This window comes from Corapipo altera, unplaced genomic scaffold (assembly GCF_003945725.1).
Source record: "Corapipo altera isolate COAL_440 unplaced genomic scaffold, ASM394572v1 2, whole genome shotgun sequence".
Classification (NCBI taxonomy): Eukaryota; Metazoa; Chordata; class Aves; order Passeriformes; family Pipridae; genus Corapipo; species Corapipo altera.
Genome location: NW_020884890.1, coordinates 9,532,269 through 9,550,759, shown reverse-complemented (window position 1 = coordinate 9,550,759; position 18,491 = coordinate 9,532,269). Strand labels below are relative to the sequence as shown.

The window sequence follows — 18,491 nt, the reverse complement described above, 5'->3', positions numbered from 1 at the left end:
CTTTTCATGTCTTTGGCCACACTAAAAACTATTCTGTTCTAGGATTTCCGTTTCCCACACAAGTAATATGAGAGTAGTATGTTCTCCAGTAACAAGAGAAATCCCATTGTTCATTGAACAGCAAAATGAGAAAATGAGGATGTTACCATCATAAATCATGTCCAGACTGGAGCAAAGGTTTAGCAAAATCAGATCACATCCTCTATCCAAAATTCCTTGGAAGCTTCTCATCACTTCCAATAGGTAAGAGTTTCCTTCTTTTTTTTTTCCCCCTCTCTACGCTTCCTGAATCTGTTTTCAGAAGTTCTTCTGTACTAGAAAGGCTTGCCTACTGACAGCTGCTGAACCAGAGGAGCATAGCATGTGGTCTCTTTATTACTAAATGGTAGGAACATTTCATTATTCTGTACTATTTTAACCAAGATATTCAATACCATGCAAAAAACTCACTAGTCCAGGACTTATCTAACTCAAATAGGATAAATGAATATTACTTCTAATATGCTATAAGCAAGATGACTCAAGTAGTAATATTAATAGGAACTGTTAAATAGCCATGATTAAAGACAACTTCTCCACCTTATTTCATTAGCCCAGTCAATATAAATGGTACAAAGCAGACACATTCTCAGTTTCAAATTTCTTCACACTGTCAGCAGGCATGTTGCTGTGTGTGTGGTGCTCTCAAAGCAGATGCAGAAGGTTGGTCTTCTGCTCTAGACTCTAGTTCTCACCTTCTGGAGATAGGGTGTTCCCTGGGTTTCTGTCCTCCTGCCTGCAAGTGAAGGAAATGACAGCAGGTACCACTCCGTGCACTGGCTGGTGACTTGAGATGTGTTGCACTGCCTGTCCTACAGCCTCTTCATCCTGGAACTGAAGGAACTGAAAGCCTAATCTGAACTGTCCACTCATTCCAAACAGATCCCAAGAACAAATAGCCAGCTTTCTGACACAAAATCCCACCCCAAAAAAATATTCAGACCACACATGCGGAGTTAGAACAAAGTGATGGCTATCTTCTAAGTTATCAGACCACAGGCACATTTTAGAAGTCCCCCATTTGAAAAAAACGAAAAGTGAATGCACATCTAAGTTCACCTCAAATACTTGTTTCACAGCCTGGCATACACCTATTTAGACCTGTGCCTCTAAAGATGGAGACGGTCCCACCGATTCGCTTCCCTCCCTTTCCGTCTGGTTACACTTTCCTCACACCTGCCCTTACTCCAGAACTGCATGAGCCACATTATCCACTCACTGACTCAGCCAAAATCTGAATGTACTCCATTTGGCAGGGGCACCTTTATAGCGCAGTTTGATAATACAGCTCAGCAGATCTCACTGCTGGCTGTCAGTGAGGTGACACAATGTTCTTCCCTCCTGCCAAGTAGCTCCTGCAGCTTTCCCTTCAGAAGTATAATGCAGGAACCAGGGAAACAACAGAAGGAGCATCAATAATGCCAGTACCACAATCTCATCAGTTTATATCAGTAACAAAACTGCATCCTAAGAAAATGGCTTAGCAGAGGCTGAAGCATGACCAGCTACAGGTATTTGAAATATGAACTGCATAAGCAGCATTTGTGTTCCATAAACACAAGCTCAGCTCACTCCTACAACTGAAAATATTATATGTGAGCCTCTGCCTTTACAAGTCATGCAACCATAACCAAAGGGACTGTTGAAGTGTAAAATGTAAATATAATATAGCTACTGCAGAGGATTACTAATCTTCACTTCTCATACAGATGAGGTTTAACACATACTCTCACGTAATAAGAAGATTCTACGCTCTAACAAAGAGATGCAAGCCCCAACCACATCAAACAAACAGAATTCTAAACAGTGTTAACTGCAAGTGTACATACACCTTCCTTAGAAAAGCCAAGAGGAGGCAATGCCTCTATAAACACACTTAGCAACATCTGCATTCTTTTCAGTGTTTCCAATACATTTCTGCTCCATAAGGAAGCAATAATAAACACCTGAATGCTTCATCCTCAAGAAAATGTTTCAATACCGTAAAAACTGAGCCCAGAACTTTTCAATCTGAAAAGAAATGGAACAGTCTGTGAACAGTGGCCACATGCAGTCTGCACTGCCCTGGTCTCCTGCTAGCAGCAATCTTCTGCTTGCACACAGAGACATAATTAAGGACACACAATATGAAACACTCTGTTGAACTGGGAGGGCAATCTGTTCAGCTTTACGAAAAATCAGTTTGCAGGTCTCTGGGAGCTTCTGAAGTACTGCTTAGTCAGGTAATGTGCACACTTTTACCTCAGTGTAATGTATGCATGGTATTTTTGAAAGAGTCCAGTGTTTAAGAAATACAACTAAAATTTAAGACTGGTTTGTTTTTTAAAAGCATCACAAGCAGTCAGCAAAGGAAAGCTTTTTTTCTTTTTCTGTAGAGCTACAAAGACAGTAGACTGCTCCACGTCCAAAGCATTCGTAATCTGATACTTTTCTTGTCAGATGTTGCACTATGACAAATGCATTTAAATCTATTTCTGTCTTTACGTATGTCTATCATAAGCTGAAGGGAAAAGTTTCTTATTTAAGGTAGTTTGTCTGAAATCATTGTTCTCTGTGCAAGTAATAGAGTAGCATTCAGAAACATGAAGGAGTCTTTAGCGAGTACAAATACATCTATCACTGCTCAAGACGAGAGATGAGAGAGAATTTGCTCAGGGGTTTACTAGGCATTGTTTCAGTAAATATAAAGGGAAAAGGACAGACAAAAATCGAGAAAAGAGAAAAAGGGGAAAGACCAAGAAAGCAAGAGGAGAAGGTTCTACAGAAGAATCACCTAGAGGCAGTACCACACAGGGTGCCTTTGAGCTGTATTTGGCTGAAAAAGTTTCTAAAGTCACTCCTAAGTCTACTTCTTTTGATTTCTTCTGTATTTCAGGAAACAAGACATGCCAACAAAGTACACAAATTAAGTAAGTGATTCTATCATAATTTTCTTCTTGCAGTAGGAACAATGTGTCCTTACAGTGTTGAAAATCCACTCACATGAATCTCTGATGGACTGCAGGAAAACAGATATTATGAGATCCAAATTTTGGTTCATTACTTCTTCAACAAAAGAATAAGAATGTCACTGAAGCTGGATCTATCTTCCAATTATTGATGTGAATTTGCATTCTGTTGCATCAATGTGAAACTATAAAAAAAAAAATAGCACTGCTGTGAAAATAAAAAATGGCTTAAAACAAAGTAAAACTTGAAGACTTTGCAACAGGAATTGAACTAGAACTTGGAAGTCCCACTGAGTATACAGATGGGCAGCTCCAAATCAGAGAGACAGACAAGCAGCCAAAGAAGATAAGGTCTACTCCATGCAAACTAAGAAACACAGCAAGAAGGTTCCCTGCCTAGCCTGGCAAGAAGCAGGTGATTGCCAGATTGAAGGTCAGGATGTACAGCTGGTTGTTCTTGTAGGGGAGCTTGCAAAGCCTATTGCTAGTGTACATTGTAACCTACAGACAGAGCTCCATTCTGTGAAATTATACTGCCCTGAAAACATTCCTATTCACTTGAAATGGTATTTGTGCTTCAGATACAGGATTTGTCCTAGTCATAAGTATTTCCTTGTGAGGACACTGGGAAAGCATGCTGATTCTTCTATGACTGGACTTTACCTAAAACAAAGGGCAGATTACCAGAGCTTGCTGGTAACTTGATTTAGCTTTTAAAATGTCTCAGTCAACAATGAGCTGAGAAGTCAAAATTATTAGAATTATGTGCTAGGACTTCTTTTTTTTAAGAAAGTTGACAATCCTAGTGGCTAGCACAAAAGACAAGAGAAACTTTGAGCAGCTTATAAGGTCTCAGGGATTCCTAATGCATATTCAGAGCTATCAAAAACTTCTCCTGATGGAAACATCCTGCAGGACTAGACTATTGCTTCAAAAGACTAACAATTCAAACCACGACTGGCAGTTAACTTCTTTCAATAGATAAATGGTTTTGTTTGTGACTTACCATATGTTCCAGTAGTTTAAGAAAGTGATTAAAAAGAGTTATTTTCATGCATTTTTCCAACAGAAACCTCTCAAAGATGCCAGTGAATAATTTAAATCTCCTGTTTAGCATTCTATATTTAACTCCTCCTTTGACATCCTTTTGTCAAAGTGGCACATTTATAGCAAGTATTTCGCATCATGAAACAAACCCTTTCAACAAGCAACATCTATCTTCCTTTCCAAAATGTATACTGCACATAAATACAAGGATGACAGCTGCAACCCTAATTAATTCAGCTACTCTTCAGTACCTCATAACTAAATGCAAGTTGTTCTCTGATCTCGATGTTATATTATGTTTATTCATATGTTTATTTCTTTTGATTTGTCTAAATTATTTGATCCTGAAGAATATCCTTTGCTTTCCAGCAAGGTCCCAGCTCAGCAAGGTGGATGAGAACTGTCAAGTTCTGAACTATTGGAAACTCTGTCCTGCATAGATGAACAGAAAGCTGATATTTGAATCTCACAGTTCCTACCACAGAGTTAGGAGAGTGGGGAATAGTTTGGTATCTTGCCCGTGGAAGTCCAATAGTGCTATAGCTAAAAATCTGCAAGGATTTAGAGATGTCACTTTGTTAGTGTACATCAAGCTTGCTTGGTAGAATTATGATTTTGTGAAGGGAAGAAAAACATGATAAATGCATTTTGTTTCTTCATTTTTTTAAAACGCTAAATACGTGGTAATTGTTTAAAGTTCACTGAAATAGCACCAAAGAGAGTAATTTTATAAGCAGGTTTTGGAAAGTAAGAAAATGTTTCAATAGTATGAGTCAGCAATGCATCCTGGCAGCAAAGAGTGCAACCCACATCCTGGGGTGCATCAAACACAGCATCACCAGAGGTGATTATCTCTCTGCACTCAGCATTGGTGCAGCCCCACCTGGAGTGCTGTGTGTAGTTTTGGGCCCCATACCTTATGTGAAGGTCCTTGGATGTGTCCAGAGGAGGCAACAAAGCTGGTGATAGGGCTGGAAGGAGTGTCCTGTGAGGAGCAGCTGAGGACTCTGGACATGCCTAGTCTAGAGAAAAGGAGGCTGGGGGACGACCCCATGGCTCTCTACAGCTTCCTGAGGAGGGGAAGTGGAGGGGGAGGTGTTGATCTCCCTGGTACCCAGTGATGAGACACATAATAGCTGTGTCAGGGGAGTTTTATACTTTTTTCTCAGAGGGTGGTCAAACACTGGAACAGGCTTCCTAGCCTGTCAATGTTTAAGATGCATTTGGACAATGCCATTAATAACATGCTTTAATTAATTTTCGGTGAGCCCTTAACTGGTCAAGCAGTTGGATTAGATGATCACTGTAGGTTACTTCCAACTGAAATATTCTATTCTACTCTAAATTCTGCAAAGAAAAATAAAAGTTTAAAACCACAAAATCTCCCTAACAAGACATGAACACACATTTCCTATTATGTAACATGTTCATCACCTAAACTTTCAAGATGAAAACACACAATTATCTTTTTTTGTGACACAGTAAGTCAGCAGAGCACTGAAAGTGTTTGAACTAGTTCTATGTATTTATCAATCACACTGTTTTTCACAATGAATAAAGTATCCCCAGCTATGTTTTCTGTACTTGTTGCAAATGAGATATAAAAGAAAAATTTTCTGCACTAAAAAACGTAGGTCATATTTCTTCCTTCTCATTAGCTTTAAGCATCAAAACCCAGTGGCGTAGGAGTATCTACCTATTAGAATGGGTAAAAACACCCAGCAGCCCATGAGGCGTAACAAGTAATCAGCCTCATTGCATGGGTGGGGTTTCAGTTCTGTCAGCTCAAGATACAAGTTTCTTGGCCATCTTCTACCATACTCATGAGGCTGCACCCTCTATATTTTGTCACTCAGGACCCATAGCCCAACAGCCAGCTACAGCCAACTGCAGCTCCAGCTATTCCAGAAACAAGAGCCAGTGAATGTAGAATGTGGGTCTGCAAGATGTCACATGCAGCAGAGTCTCCTGACAGTATGGTAGAGTTTTTAAGGACATTTAGGCAAGCTCCAAAACTGAAGTACTGCCTAGCCCAGCAGAGGCATGCTGGGCTTAATGGAAAATCCTGTTCCCACATAAGCCATATTTCTCCCACATAAGTACTAATCCTCCTCCAGGAATTTGGAGGAATGATAAGACCTCTTGGACACTTGAGGGGGTAGGGGTGGTAGGAAATCTAGCCTTTCCCTAAAAGGACTATGCTTATATTTACTTGTTTTCTCATCTTAAAGGATCAGAGATACTATGATTTCAAAATGCTCCCAAGAATTTGAAAAACAAGTATGTGAAATAAAGTTGTCAATGCTTTCCTTATTTTCTTCTGACAGTTACTATCCACATGGCACAGATGTGTCATTCTGCCAACTACAGATATACACACTCTGACAATGCAAGTAACAGCAGTAATAGCAATGCAAGTCATTCAGAGTTTGTTATGCTATGTTTTTACAGATATTTACATGTTTTCCCAGCAGTATATGAACCTGCAACTAAAAAATGCACTTGTGGCTCTAGACAAATGTCATACTTCAGATAAACTTGGACTATATTACTGCAACATTCTATCAGCATGTTTTTGTAAGGCTAGGATGATGGATTTTGTTGATATCATTCTCTAAACCAAGGCTGACTGCCACTGCTATTATTCATATCAGTAATAAAATTATCTTTGACTCAACTGAGCAGAACAAGGCTTCTAACTTTATTAATAAATGTCAACATTATTTCTCTTTCAACAAATGCAGCTATATCCATGTAGATAATGTGTTCTTGGAGCTCCATATCTGTAAATTCTCTTTTCTTTTATACTTCTGCAGACGCTTTTCTTAGTGACCAGTTACATCCCCAAACACAGCAGCCAGCTGATTATTATCCCATAAACTGCAAACACATTTCCTGTAAGGTCAACAGGAGTCATCTCCACATAGCCAAAGTTATCACTGAATACCACTCTGCATAAAACCATAGATTTTCATACGCTGGGGCCTGATGCTGGGAACCTTTACTAGAAAACAGACCTCGCTGCAGGCAACCCAGTTTCACTGAGCAGGATGGGACTGCTTGTGCATCAGGGCCTTCATAGCAGCTGTCTTCTTTGATCAAAGACTGGTTTTGTATCTTCTTTCTAACCAATTTTAGCTTCCTAAGAGGTTCCTACTGAAAAATTAGATGCTATTTAAATCCTTCAAATGCCACTCCTATCTCTGCTTCTATATACACATATCAGATCACTCAGAGATGTTTCAGGAACACTGTCTGACCTTAGGAGATGCAGATCCAGATCAAAGGTTTAATGCACACTTGAATTGCATTTCTTTAGATTAGACAGGGATCATTTAACTATTATCCCTGCAGCAACTTAATGACAGGTTACAGTTGCTGATGCTATATTGTTCAACAAAGCAAAGGAAGCTTCCTTTCAAATGAAGACACACAAAAATTCATTTGTCTTTCTCTAAAAAACACAGACCCCAATTTCATAATTAAGAAATTTGATTTGTAATGTTACTTTTAAATTTTTCCAAATAATCACTCAAAGGATTTAATAGCACTGATAATACCCAATATCATCCTCTGCAGCACACGAAAGTGCCAGGACACAAAACAAACTTGTGGAAGTTGTGATAGAATTTCCACTGTTAAATTCTGATGAATTTTTTACTGAGTCACATTCCCTTGCTTAAACTGGGATCTATCCAGTCAATTCACGGGACCTGCATTGGTGAAAAGAATCTCGATGGGCCATATTTCCTAACATATGAAAGTAAATAATCTTCTGCCTTTTTGTAAAAACATAAAAATCCAAAAGCCAACAGGAAAAACTTGTTAGCATGTGTAAAGAGAACATACACAATCATGCTTTGATTTCCATTTAACACGAAATACAAGTTCATGGTTTCAGGGCTCTACCTACAAAAAACAAAAAGCTCTGAGGGTAACCCTGTTGGTAGTTTGCAACAGAACAGTCCCATGAAACGAGACATTCAGAAAGCCACAAACTGTGGTTATTTAAGGTTTTGTCACAAGTAGAAGCTTGCCAAAAGTTATCATCACTCCTGCAAGAGTGACAAAACTGGGCATGGCCTGGTGCTGCAGATGCTCAATTTCATGGGCCAATGTATCACTAGTCCATCTTCACATTCATGAAAGCAAATGCTCAAGGCTGTGACAAAGAGCATTGCATAACACTGCAGGCATGTGTTCTGTCCTGGAGCTCTGTAACAGGCAGAAGAGCAACTTAGAAGTTATCAGCACTAAGGTCTTCAATTGCCTCCAATAGCCCTGTGAGAGCTGCTAGATAAAAATCCTCAAAACATTGTTTACACCCATGTTACCTTTTTCCTAGGTAGGAAGGGAAATATTTATGCTACTGCATGCCCCCATTAGCCATCACAATTATATTGGTGGGTATCTTACAGTGGTATAGCTATTTTGATATTTTGTAAACACCTCATTATCTGAAATAAGTTATGGAAGTAAAGTTTTAAGTATAGGTCAGAGATGTGGAATAACAGAGATAGCTGAGCAAGCACCATGATTTCAGCACTCTAGCTTACACAGAAGACAGATACCAGGCATTTTTGACACAGCCCTGACAGATGCTGACATATTTTGAGTAACCAACACACCAGAACTTTATTTCTCTTCTGGGGATCCAAAAATCAGTGGTTTAATTTTTACCGAGTGATAATTAGTATCTATCGGTGATTCCAAGTTTAAGAAACATACTTACATCCATACATATACACAGATATAAACATACATAACATACACTGTATATATATACATAACCATATATATTTATCTCCATATATATATGTAGATCTATCTCTCTCTCTCTCTCCATATATATGTGTGTATGCAAAAGTACATTTCTACATATGTATACTCAAACAAAATACAGGTTAATGCATATACAAAGGTCTCTCCCAGGTGTTAATGTGTGCAAGTTTATTCCTTGCAGTAAAATGAGAAACAATTTGTGTTTTCCCACACTGTCTTAGTAGGAAGGGTGGGGATTAGTTATCCAGAGAGAGAACAGCAAAACAAATCCTGGAACTCTAAACTGTGAAGGCAAGGTCTGTCCTACACAAGGGAGATGGGCAGCAACAGAAGGGCATGCTGTGATGATTCACATGACTCACTGAACAACCTGCATCTCCTAAGAGCTTCTCTTCATAAATCAGCTAGCAAGACAGTTAATCCCTTTTCTCTGTGCCAAATTTGATTAGTTTATAGTGAAGTACAATATTAAATCTAGACTAAATAAGTTTGTTTACTGATGTAAAATCAAATTGTTTTTCTCTTCCCCCACTAATGAGATAGAAATAACTTGGTTTGGAGAAGGTTCCTCATCACTGTAGCTCTTTTCACCCCAAAAGAAGAATATCCACACACTTTAGACTCAGCCCGTTCAGAATAGTGACAAATATCTCTTACAGTAAAGCAGCACACCTGAATGGAAGAACTGCCACAGCTTTGAACAAAATAATTAAAAGATTTCACCCCAAAAAAACTTCACAGATGGAGGTCTAAAGCCTATGCAAGAAAAGAAAGGAAGCTTTATATGCACGCTCTCTTGCTATGAGACAAACCATGTTAAATTAATTGCCTGTACAATGTTTGTATCTCAGTCACCCCTTCCACCCTCTTACCAACAACTTTGAGTCACTTCTTGAAAGATCAGGTCACACTTTGCTCACCTACATGAGTCACACTAAAATTTGGTGTTTTCAGAAACAACAGTCAACAGTGACTTAAGTTTCTGAATTGACTCAATTTGCCCATCTAGTGAGTGCCGACCAAACAATATACCAACCCCGGGAGAGATGATTACAGAAACAATCTCATGGCTACTTAGTAACTCAGAAGCTTTTTGAACTTTTGCAGGTAACTGCAGACTTTTTCCATTGCCAGCTACAGGTAAGAAACGCTACTGCTGCCTCTAGATATCCTCTCATCTTGTAAGCTGGAAATTTACCAACTTATGGGACTTGCATAACGTTAACTATCATCTGTAAAACTTATTTAAAAATTAAGCTGCTAAAAAACACTGACATACTGGAATGCTAGATACAGTAGATTTCAACTAGGAATAGATTCTACAAAATACAGCATTTCTGTGTTCATTACTCCTCTTAGCAAGCAAAACACAGATAGCAGCATTTCCTTCTGGACAGACTCCCTTAGGGGATCAACACTTGAGGCTGCAGCTGAGGAAGCTGTTGCCATTAGTGTACTTGCTAGTAATGAGATACATTGGTTACCAGTTAAGCGACAATTCTTTATCTCCAAGTTCCATTCAAATTGCTAAAGACAAAGGTGATAATGATTTTATACGACAACGAACTTCCTTAAATGCTGACTATTTTTCCAAAACTAATAATTTCTTCTACATTTCCCTTATTGGATACACAGATTTATAAACTGTCTGAAATAATTACTCTGGGAAATGGATAGTACAGAAGAGTATCAGAGAGAATCAGTGGTCAGCTGAAACACGTTGAATTATAGACTTAAGTTTTGCTTGTATTTAAATTAAAACCAAAAGCATTCATATAGCAAGTGAAACTTAGCAGTATACTTCATTTTTAGCAAGACTATTAGAACTAGAATATTCAATCTATCCGTTAAAATATAGGATTTTTTTTCAAGCTCTTACAAGTACTAAGAAAGATAGTTCACTCTGAATAAATACTGTCCCACTACATTGGCAAGATTTGCTGGGCTTTGGCACTATCAGGTAAGTTTGCCTAGTAAACTTTCACTTTTCTTGGATTTTACCTACATGTCCTTAAACCTTAAAAATGGGGAAATATTCAGTAATGAAAGAGAGACATAACTTTGCAGGAACTAATTATTTGTTTCTAGCCTTACTGTCCACCAGAAGGTGGAGATTCAGGAAATTCAGCTCTCTTGCCTAGAATGTGGACTGTAAAACATGTAGCTGGTACTCAGTTGCTATGGTTTGCCAAAGGACAGAGGCTTAGGAGTCCAATACAACCCTTCTACCAACAAGCTAGTTCTTTCATTTTAGGTAGATTATATCCTGAGGTTCATGCCTCCTTACTGCTAATGAGGACACGTAATGTTGCAGACATACTTGAGCAATTCCAAGTTGGAGCATTTTCTCTCTTACAGGCATGAAAAAAAAATTTCAGAACAATACACATTAATGAAGTCCTGAACTTTTCATACACATGAGATACCATTTGGGTTTAATGACAAGCGTGGAAGTCATCTAGCTTGAACAAAAGCCCAGTCAGACAATGAAGATGTTTTCACCAGTTTCAACAAACTTTGGATCACATCTTACATGAATTTACTGCACTAAACACCACAAACTAGTAAATGACTGCAGATCACAGGATTCGCATTAGTCCAGCAATTACCTTAATTCAATATCTTCTTTAATATCTCTTTTTACATAGATATTTAGTTCATAAAATAAAACAACAACAACAAACAAACAAAAAACCCACCACCCAAACCTCTAGTGCTTAGCATATTTTGCCCAAATAATACTTTCTGGGGAAAAAAAAGGTCTGTAGAGAGGAAGCAAATATCTGACCTAGGTTTACAGAAGAATAGTTGAACAAATGTTGGGAAAGCAGTTCTGTGATGCCAAAATGTAGTGAAAATCAGTTTGTAGTGACAAGAAACCAGACATTCAGCATGCAGTAGGCTGCATATGGAAAATGTACTGCTTTCAATTGGAATTCACCAGATTAAAGTTGCTGCTACCAGGATCTTCATTTAAGCAGCACTGAAACGAGAAGGTGCAGTGACCCAAAGTGTTCCAGCATGGGAGCCACCAGCCTCACCTCTCAGCTGGAGTTACTCTCTGCAGGAGCAATGTTGGCAGAGAATAATGTGACAATGACAACTGTAAATGTGACAGTTTATATGTTGGTGTACTACTGTCAGACAACAAAATGGGGACAACCAAAGAACTGCAAACACTTTAATCCCTCCCTTTCCTTCTCTAGATAGTTATGTGCCCAAATTAATTTCCATTTCGCAAAACAATATGGAAAATAAAAGCATTCCAAAAGTAATTTGTACTAATAAACTGCATACAAGTTAGTTATTATTTCAATATTCTTTTTCATTAATATATTCAAATTCAGTTATATGTGACATCCAGTAATCACTGACACTATGATCAGGGTCAGGAAAAAGAATTTCTAGGCTTTGATGATATGGGTGGAAAATTAAGGAGAACAGGTCACCACCAGTGAAGTATGCCCATCTGGGGACTCGCACTTTGACACTGCTGTACTCTATAGAAAAACAAAGGGGAAAAGTTTTCTTAAACCCAGTCAGAACAACACCTCCTTTGAAATTTTATTACAGCTACAACTGTAATCAAAGGTCAGTAACTGTCCTACTGCTCATGACACTGTGTAGTCCACAGCATGTTCTTCAAGGTAGCATTATTTCTGACATACTTTATCTGCCAAGAAGAAATGTAAATATTTGAAAAGCACTAGAGCATACAAGAATGGTGCAACTGTTAGGTACTGAATAACATACACAAATTCCACCTGCATCGTTGTGACTAGGGTTCTCACTCGGCTCCCTCCTGAACATGTTCATTGAGCTATCTAAACTGCTGTTCAGAGGCTCACAGTTCTCTCTATCACAAGGCAGGAGAATTAACTAGAATTTAGACTTATTTGGAATACAGACTTGAAACCTAGATCCACAGGCCTTAAGGTGAAAACCAGCTAAAGGTGAAAACCAGCACTGCCCTCCCTGCCTCACAGAATCCACAGTCATGAGTGAGGCTCTCAAACCCCCTCTACCACAGCCCTGCAAAATAGGACTGACAGAAGCCAGCAAAGAGGAATATGAAACAACTGACCTGACGATAAGAAACTTGAGGAAGAATGAGGGAACTAATTTTGTCAGTCAAAGGGACTAAATCCAGAAAGTCTCCAGATCTCTCCTATGGGCATAACTGTTAATGTCCAAGACATGGATATACATGATGCGTCCAGTGACTGAGAAAGGATCCAGCTTTTTTCATCCAGTATCACTGCTGAGGTTACAGCATCGCTCTGCAGGTGCACAACCAAAAGCACCATCTTGACCAAGTGACAAAGTACCATGTTCATGTGGGATTCATAAATCAGGCTTTGAAGATCCAATCCAACAGGTGTACCCTCGGCATGCTGACAAGTTAGGCAATTTTGTGGTTAAGAATTTACTACTACTTCCCAAGTAGATATTGCAGGATCACTTCTAACTGTAAAGACTGTCTCAATTCTGAAAAGCTAACTTACCTGCTGCTCTGATTTTACTAAATTATAAACTTAAAAAATCATGATAATGTTTATAATTTGCAAAGATTATTATATTATAGGTAGTTGAACTTCTGTAAATTACATGCAACAAGTTGTAAATTCCTGCAAATCACCACCATAACTAACTGTTTTCACAAAAGGCACTTAAATCACTCAATCAAATCACTTTCAATTTAGACTGTTGTGCTTTTGGGGTGCAGAGAAGCAAAAAAAAAAAAGTTAGATGGTGGATATTCTAAGTGTCATATTATAAATTAACTTATTCCACCCCACTCAGTGAGATGCACAATATTCCTGAAATGTTGAAGTACAATGACTTTGTACAAACATGGGTGGAGTTGAAATTCACCATTGATAGGAGACCGGTTCAGCCTTAAGAATGCTAGCACTGTATTTGTCTTCATTACATTACCCAACAACACGTGAACCAAACAAACTTGACTGTAATTATTCTGACATTCCAACGTTTTATAATGTGATTTAAAATCATTCCAGGAAACAAAAAATCCAACTTGTTTGACCTCCATAATACGCTTAAACAAAACCCAAGCTTTAGTCTCATAAACCCAATATTTGCTGTAGAAACAATTTAACTGTAACTGCACTTATCAAGCTTCCTAGTAAAAAAATCCATAATTCTCTTCAGTAGCAGGAGTCAAAGTCCAAGTTTTGGTCATTTAAAAAAAGTCTATTCTTCTCAAGTTGTTGCTGTTCCTTCTAAAACCCTCCTGTCCCTCTAAACATGTTTTCATGGAGAATGTGGTTGAGCAGCACTTGCCCTTGTACACTAAATGGAATTCATTTCAGTGATGTGTTCTTCTCACCTTATGAAATGCTTTCCCATTGACATTTTTGTGTGTTCACATCTCTCACTAGTCAGAGTAGATTCTGCCCACTGTGTCATTATTCCATTAACTTCCCTATATTATCTGTCCAGCTTAACAGGTGAAGTTTCAATAAATAAATATCACAAAGAAGAAAGTACAAGTGAGGCAGTTGTTTGAAGTTTCTCCATTATCTGAAAGTTCTTCAACGATATTCCCCTTACATGATCCTCAGTCCTCTGACTGCAAAACTGAAGTCTTCTCTGGTTTGGTATTTCTAGACAATTGTAAGAATTCCAGACATAGAATACTTAGCTCATGCTACCAGCTTCCTGACAAAGGTAGAGCTGCTTTGAAACACTGAAAACCATTTAACTACGAGTCAATACATAATATGGTAGCACAAATGTAAATTTTTATTAATAGACTCAGAAAAGTGAAACAAATAAAATTACAGTCACCTAGGAATGATTTGGTGAAAAACACGGACATAAGCTATTTCCTGAAAACAGTGAAGCGCTGCTGAGGGAGAAAAGCAAAGGCTACTTTAAAAATAACCTTTCTCCTAGGCACAAAAGAACATTGAATGTCCTTATCAGGGAGGAGTAGCAAAGCCTGTCTCCCCAGCCCTACAAAGAAGTGCTTGGAATTCAAGACACAGCTTACCAGCACAAGTAGAAATTCAGGTCAGAAAAAGTAGGAGACAGTAAGGCTTGTAGAAACATGCCTGCCTGCCTATTCAGAGGCTTCACATTGTGATTCAATCTGATCTGCCTAATGCATGCTTCAAACAACATGAGGTTATTCAGAAATGTACACACACACAATGCCTCTCTCCTCCTTTCTCACAAGAAGGTCTCAGAAACTTGTCTACAGCGTCCCTACAGGCTAAAACCACAGTCCAGCTTCCCTAAACACTGAAAATCAATGTTTCCACTCAAGCAATAGCTAGGTTTTGGGATCCGTGAGCTGCTTGAAGCTCATGAGGAGTTTATACTCATAGCTTCTATTAAAAAAAACAACAAACCCACAAAAACAAAAAACCCCAATCAAACAAAACAAAACCACAAAAAAAACAATTATTACCAGTAACCTCTCAAGGGTCTAAGAACCTTCAGATATTTGGAAGATATTGCAGGGAGAACTCCAAGATTAAATGAAGGGAAAATTCATATTATTCTTGGCTCCTTCTCATCTGCTCCAATTATTTCCTTTTCTCATTCTTCTGAATGACCCCTAAAAACACTGTGTGCGCTTATCTTTTAGACTTATGTATGACAATTGCATATTTTTATCTTCTTTCTCACAAAGGAAATTACACTAAGTATCGAGATCAATAAATATTTTAGTAGTTTCCAGAGGAAATTATATTTATGCAAACTGAATCCTGTGCTGACTGAAGCCTGGTTATATACTACATAACCAGTATATTTCTCAGGAATATTTCAGCCAAATGCCTATCATTTGACCTCAGTATTCTGAAGATTTCAAAAGGAGTCACACACAAAGAGTTTAGCTCACTATATTTACCAAAACAAAAGCTTATCCTAGAGTCTACATGGACTTTTTTTTTTAAATAAAAAGTAATTTAACAAAGTATGTGTAGTGAGATTAGGAAAGTGAATTGTGTCAAAACAACATTGTTTTTGTTTATCAGTCAGTATTACATATAGAAGTTTTTGGTCAATTACAGCAGGTCAGATACTAATCTGAGCAACATCCACTCTCACTAGCAGCTAGATTACAATTTGACTCAGGTTGACCTACAGGTAGAAATTAAATCATGGATTCTGACACCATTTTTAGCAGGAGACAGAGTAGGATCAAAAAGGGATACTCATTTCTCTAGACAGGGAAATCATCCTGTCTCATGAATTGCACAGGATCCCAAAAAACAGCTGATGTAGTCGTGCTGAAGGCTGGAGGAGAAAACAAGGAATTAGATACTCAAACACTTTTTGTTTCCTTTACACTAAAGTTTAGTTCTAGGAGAATGAAAATAAGTTTAAAACTTCCATGTTTAGAGACATGTAATACAATATAATAACCATCTTTTTCTCCAGATGCAGATTCCCACATAACTAGCTAATATTAGTTTTTTCTTTTTCATTTTCCTCCATCACTTAACCAGGATCTACAGACACCCCCTGCAAAGCCCACAGAAAAAAAGCCTCCATGATATGACACTGAGAACAGCAGGAACCTAGCCCATAATGAAAGCTCTTAAATGCTGCAATAACACAGATGAAGAAAAAAAGACAGAAAAGATGTCACAGCTCTTGTCCTGTATAACAGTACCTTCAATCACTAAATAATCTGTTTTTCTCTGGCTAGGCTGTACTCAGATGTACTGCTGTCTAGATGAAGAAACTTCACTATCACCAGCATACAAACTCTTACCCATATTACATATCATTTTCTTGTAGTCCAACCAAGAAAAAAAGTCAGCAAGTGAACTAATGTGCAAATTAAATTGCTTGTCAAATTCAGATTTGGTTTGTTGGGTTAATAGATAGTTAAGAGGTTTATATTGCTGCTGCTAACAGGATATGTACTTGCAGACAGCCAGTGTACGGAGAGAGCAGAACCAAAAACCCCTATCAATAACCTCCTTGCAGACTGGAGATGTGGGTGAGCTAACTATGTGGCCCTTTTCTATGGCTTCAACAAAAACAAAACACAAACCCATGCATTATTGTTCAACCTATGAGGCATGAAACAGAAACTAAACCTAGCAATACTAAGCTACCAGAGCATGAAACAACTGCCCATGAGGGGAAGAAGATGTTTCTCTTATGGATGCTTGATAGACCTGGATTATAGAGTTCTGAAGACACTCTGTTTACTCAGTTGGCTACTCAAATGGGTAATTAGTTTTTATTAGCTGTAATGCAGCCACTAAGCATTTTGAACACTTCATGCCAAAACATATCAGAACATATAGCTGTCATCATGCCACTGAACTGAAAACTAGTACCACACAGTAAAAGGCTGGAGGAAGTGAACACACAAGAAATCTTCAGATGGGAAAATTCATTGCTACATCCTTCTGCAACGCAAAAAATGCCTCACTGCTGAAGCATAAAGAACATCAATTATATTTAAATCCTTCTGATGTTTGTCATTAAAGAACAAATTTAGTAGAACACTTATATCCAGATTTCCTTAACGGAAAACTGTCACTTTATATGAAAATATGGAAATTCATAGGTCACATACATAATTAACTCAACAAGAGAATGATGCATGAGTTTCAATTAAACAGTGATGTCTTTTTCAAAAAAGAGTTTGAAAGGAACTGTACCTTTTCTAGAGTATTTCTTAATGCAGAGAGGTGCTGGTGGCCTGAAGCCCAGTGTCCCTGGGCTCTCCTTGTGTTTATCTGTCCATCCTGCAGCGGTGCAGGCACCAAGGCACCGTACCTACCCGGGCTCGGTGCCCCTCGGGGCGGTCTCCCCTGCTGACCGCCTCCCAAGCGGGCAAGTTCAGCCCTGTTTAATCACCTTCAAGACCCTTTAAACACACCCAAGGTTTGCCCCCTACAAAGGGGTTTCGGGGTGCTTGATTTGCCAAAGACAATTTACGAACTAGTTTAAGCTCTGGCAACCTTGCGGGGGATAGTTGTCTTTTTCCTCCCCAACGCACACGCAAACCTGGCGAATTCAGCCCGGCGCTCCAGGACAGGACGCACTCTGGGGTCTGGGGTCCGTGTTCGGCGTTAGGGACGAAGGCTGGGAGCCGAGGGCAGGCTCGGCAGCCGCGGGGCGGGCGAGCGGCGGCTCCAGCCCCGCGCAGCACCGGCCCCGCAGGCTGAGCTCTGCCTGCGGCGGCCCCGCTCCCCTCCCTCCCTCCCTCCTCCCCGCCGCTCGCCCCCACTCACCGCGACCGAGCCCGAGGAGGAGGCGACGAAGACGCGGATCACCATCTTCACCTCATGAGCCGCGGCGGCGGGAGCGGACGGGACAGGGCAGCGAGGCTGCGGGAGCCGCTCCCCCGCACGGATGGGGCCGGGGCCGCCCGGCTCCACCCCGCCACCGCCCCCGAGGGCGGCCACCGCCTGCAGCAGCACCCCCGCCCTGCCCTGCCCTGCCCGGCGGCCGCAGCCCCCCTCCGTGAGCCGGGTCCGGCTCCCGGCTGGCAAGAGGCAGGCGATAGCGGCGAGAGGCGGGAATGTGGGGGCGGCGCGCAGGGACCGACGGGCGCTGTAGTCCTGCCCGGGCGGGGACAGCCGCAGGACGGGGGTGGGAGGCAGCCTGCCCGCGCCCGCCTGCCGGGTAAACGGAGACGAGCGGCAGCCTGCCCGCCCCCAGCTGCCGTGCCCAGCG

The 18,491-nt window shown here is 39.9% G+C and overlaps 1 protein-coding gene across 1 annotated transcript in view; it reads right to left on the bottom strand.

Annotated features, from left to right (window-relative positions):
- Positions 1-18,191, bottom strand: part of SH3BGRL2 (SH3 domain binding glutamate rich protein like 2) — a 37,229-nt gene extending 19,038 nt beyond the window's left edge. Inside the window, exon 1 of the mRNA XM_027644997.1 lies at positions 18,047-18,191. Within this exon, the coding sequence (XP_027500798.1) occupies positions 18,047-18,091 (45 nt within the window). The 5' untranslated portion in view covers positions 18,092-18,191. The remainder of the gene's footprint in view (positions 1-18,046) is intronic.
- Positions 18,192-18,491: the final 300 nt, after the last annotated feature.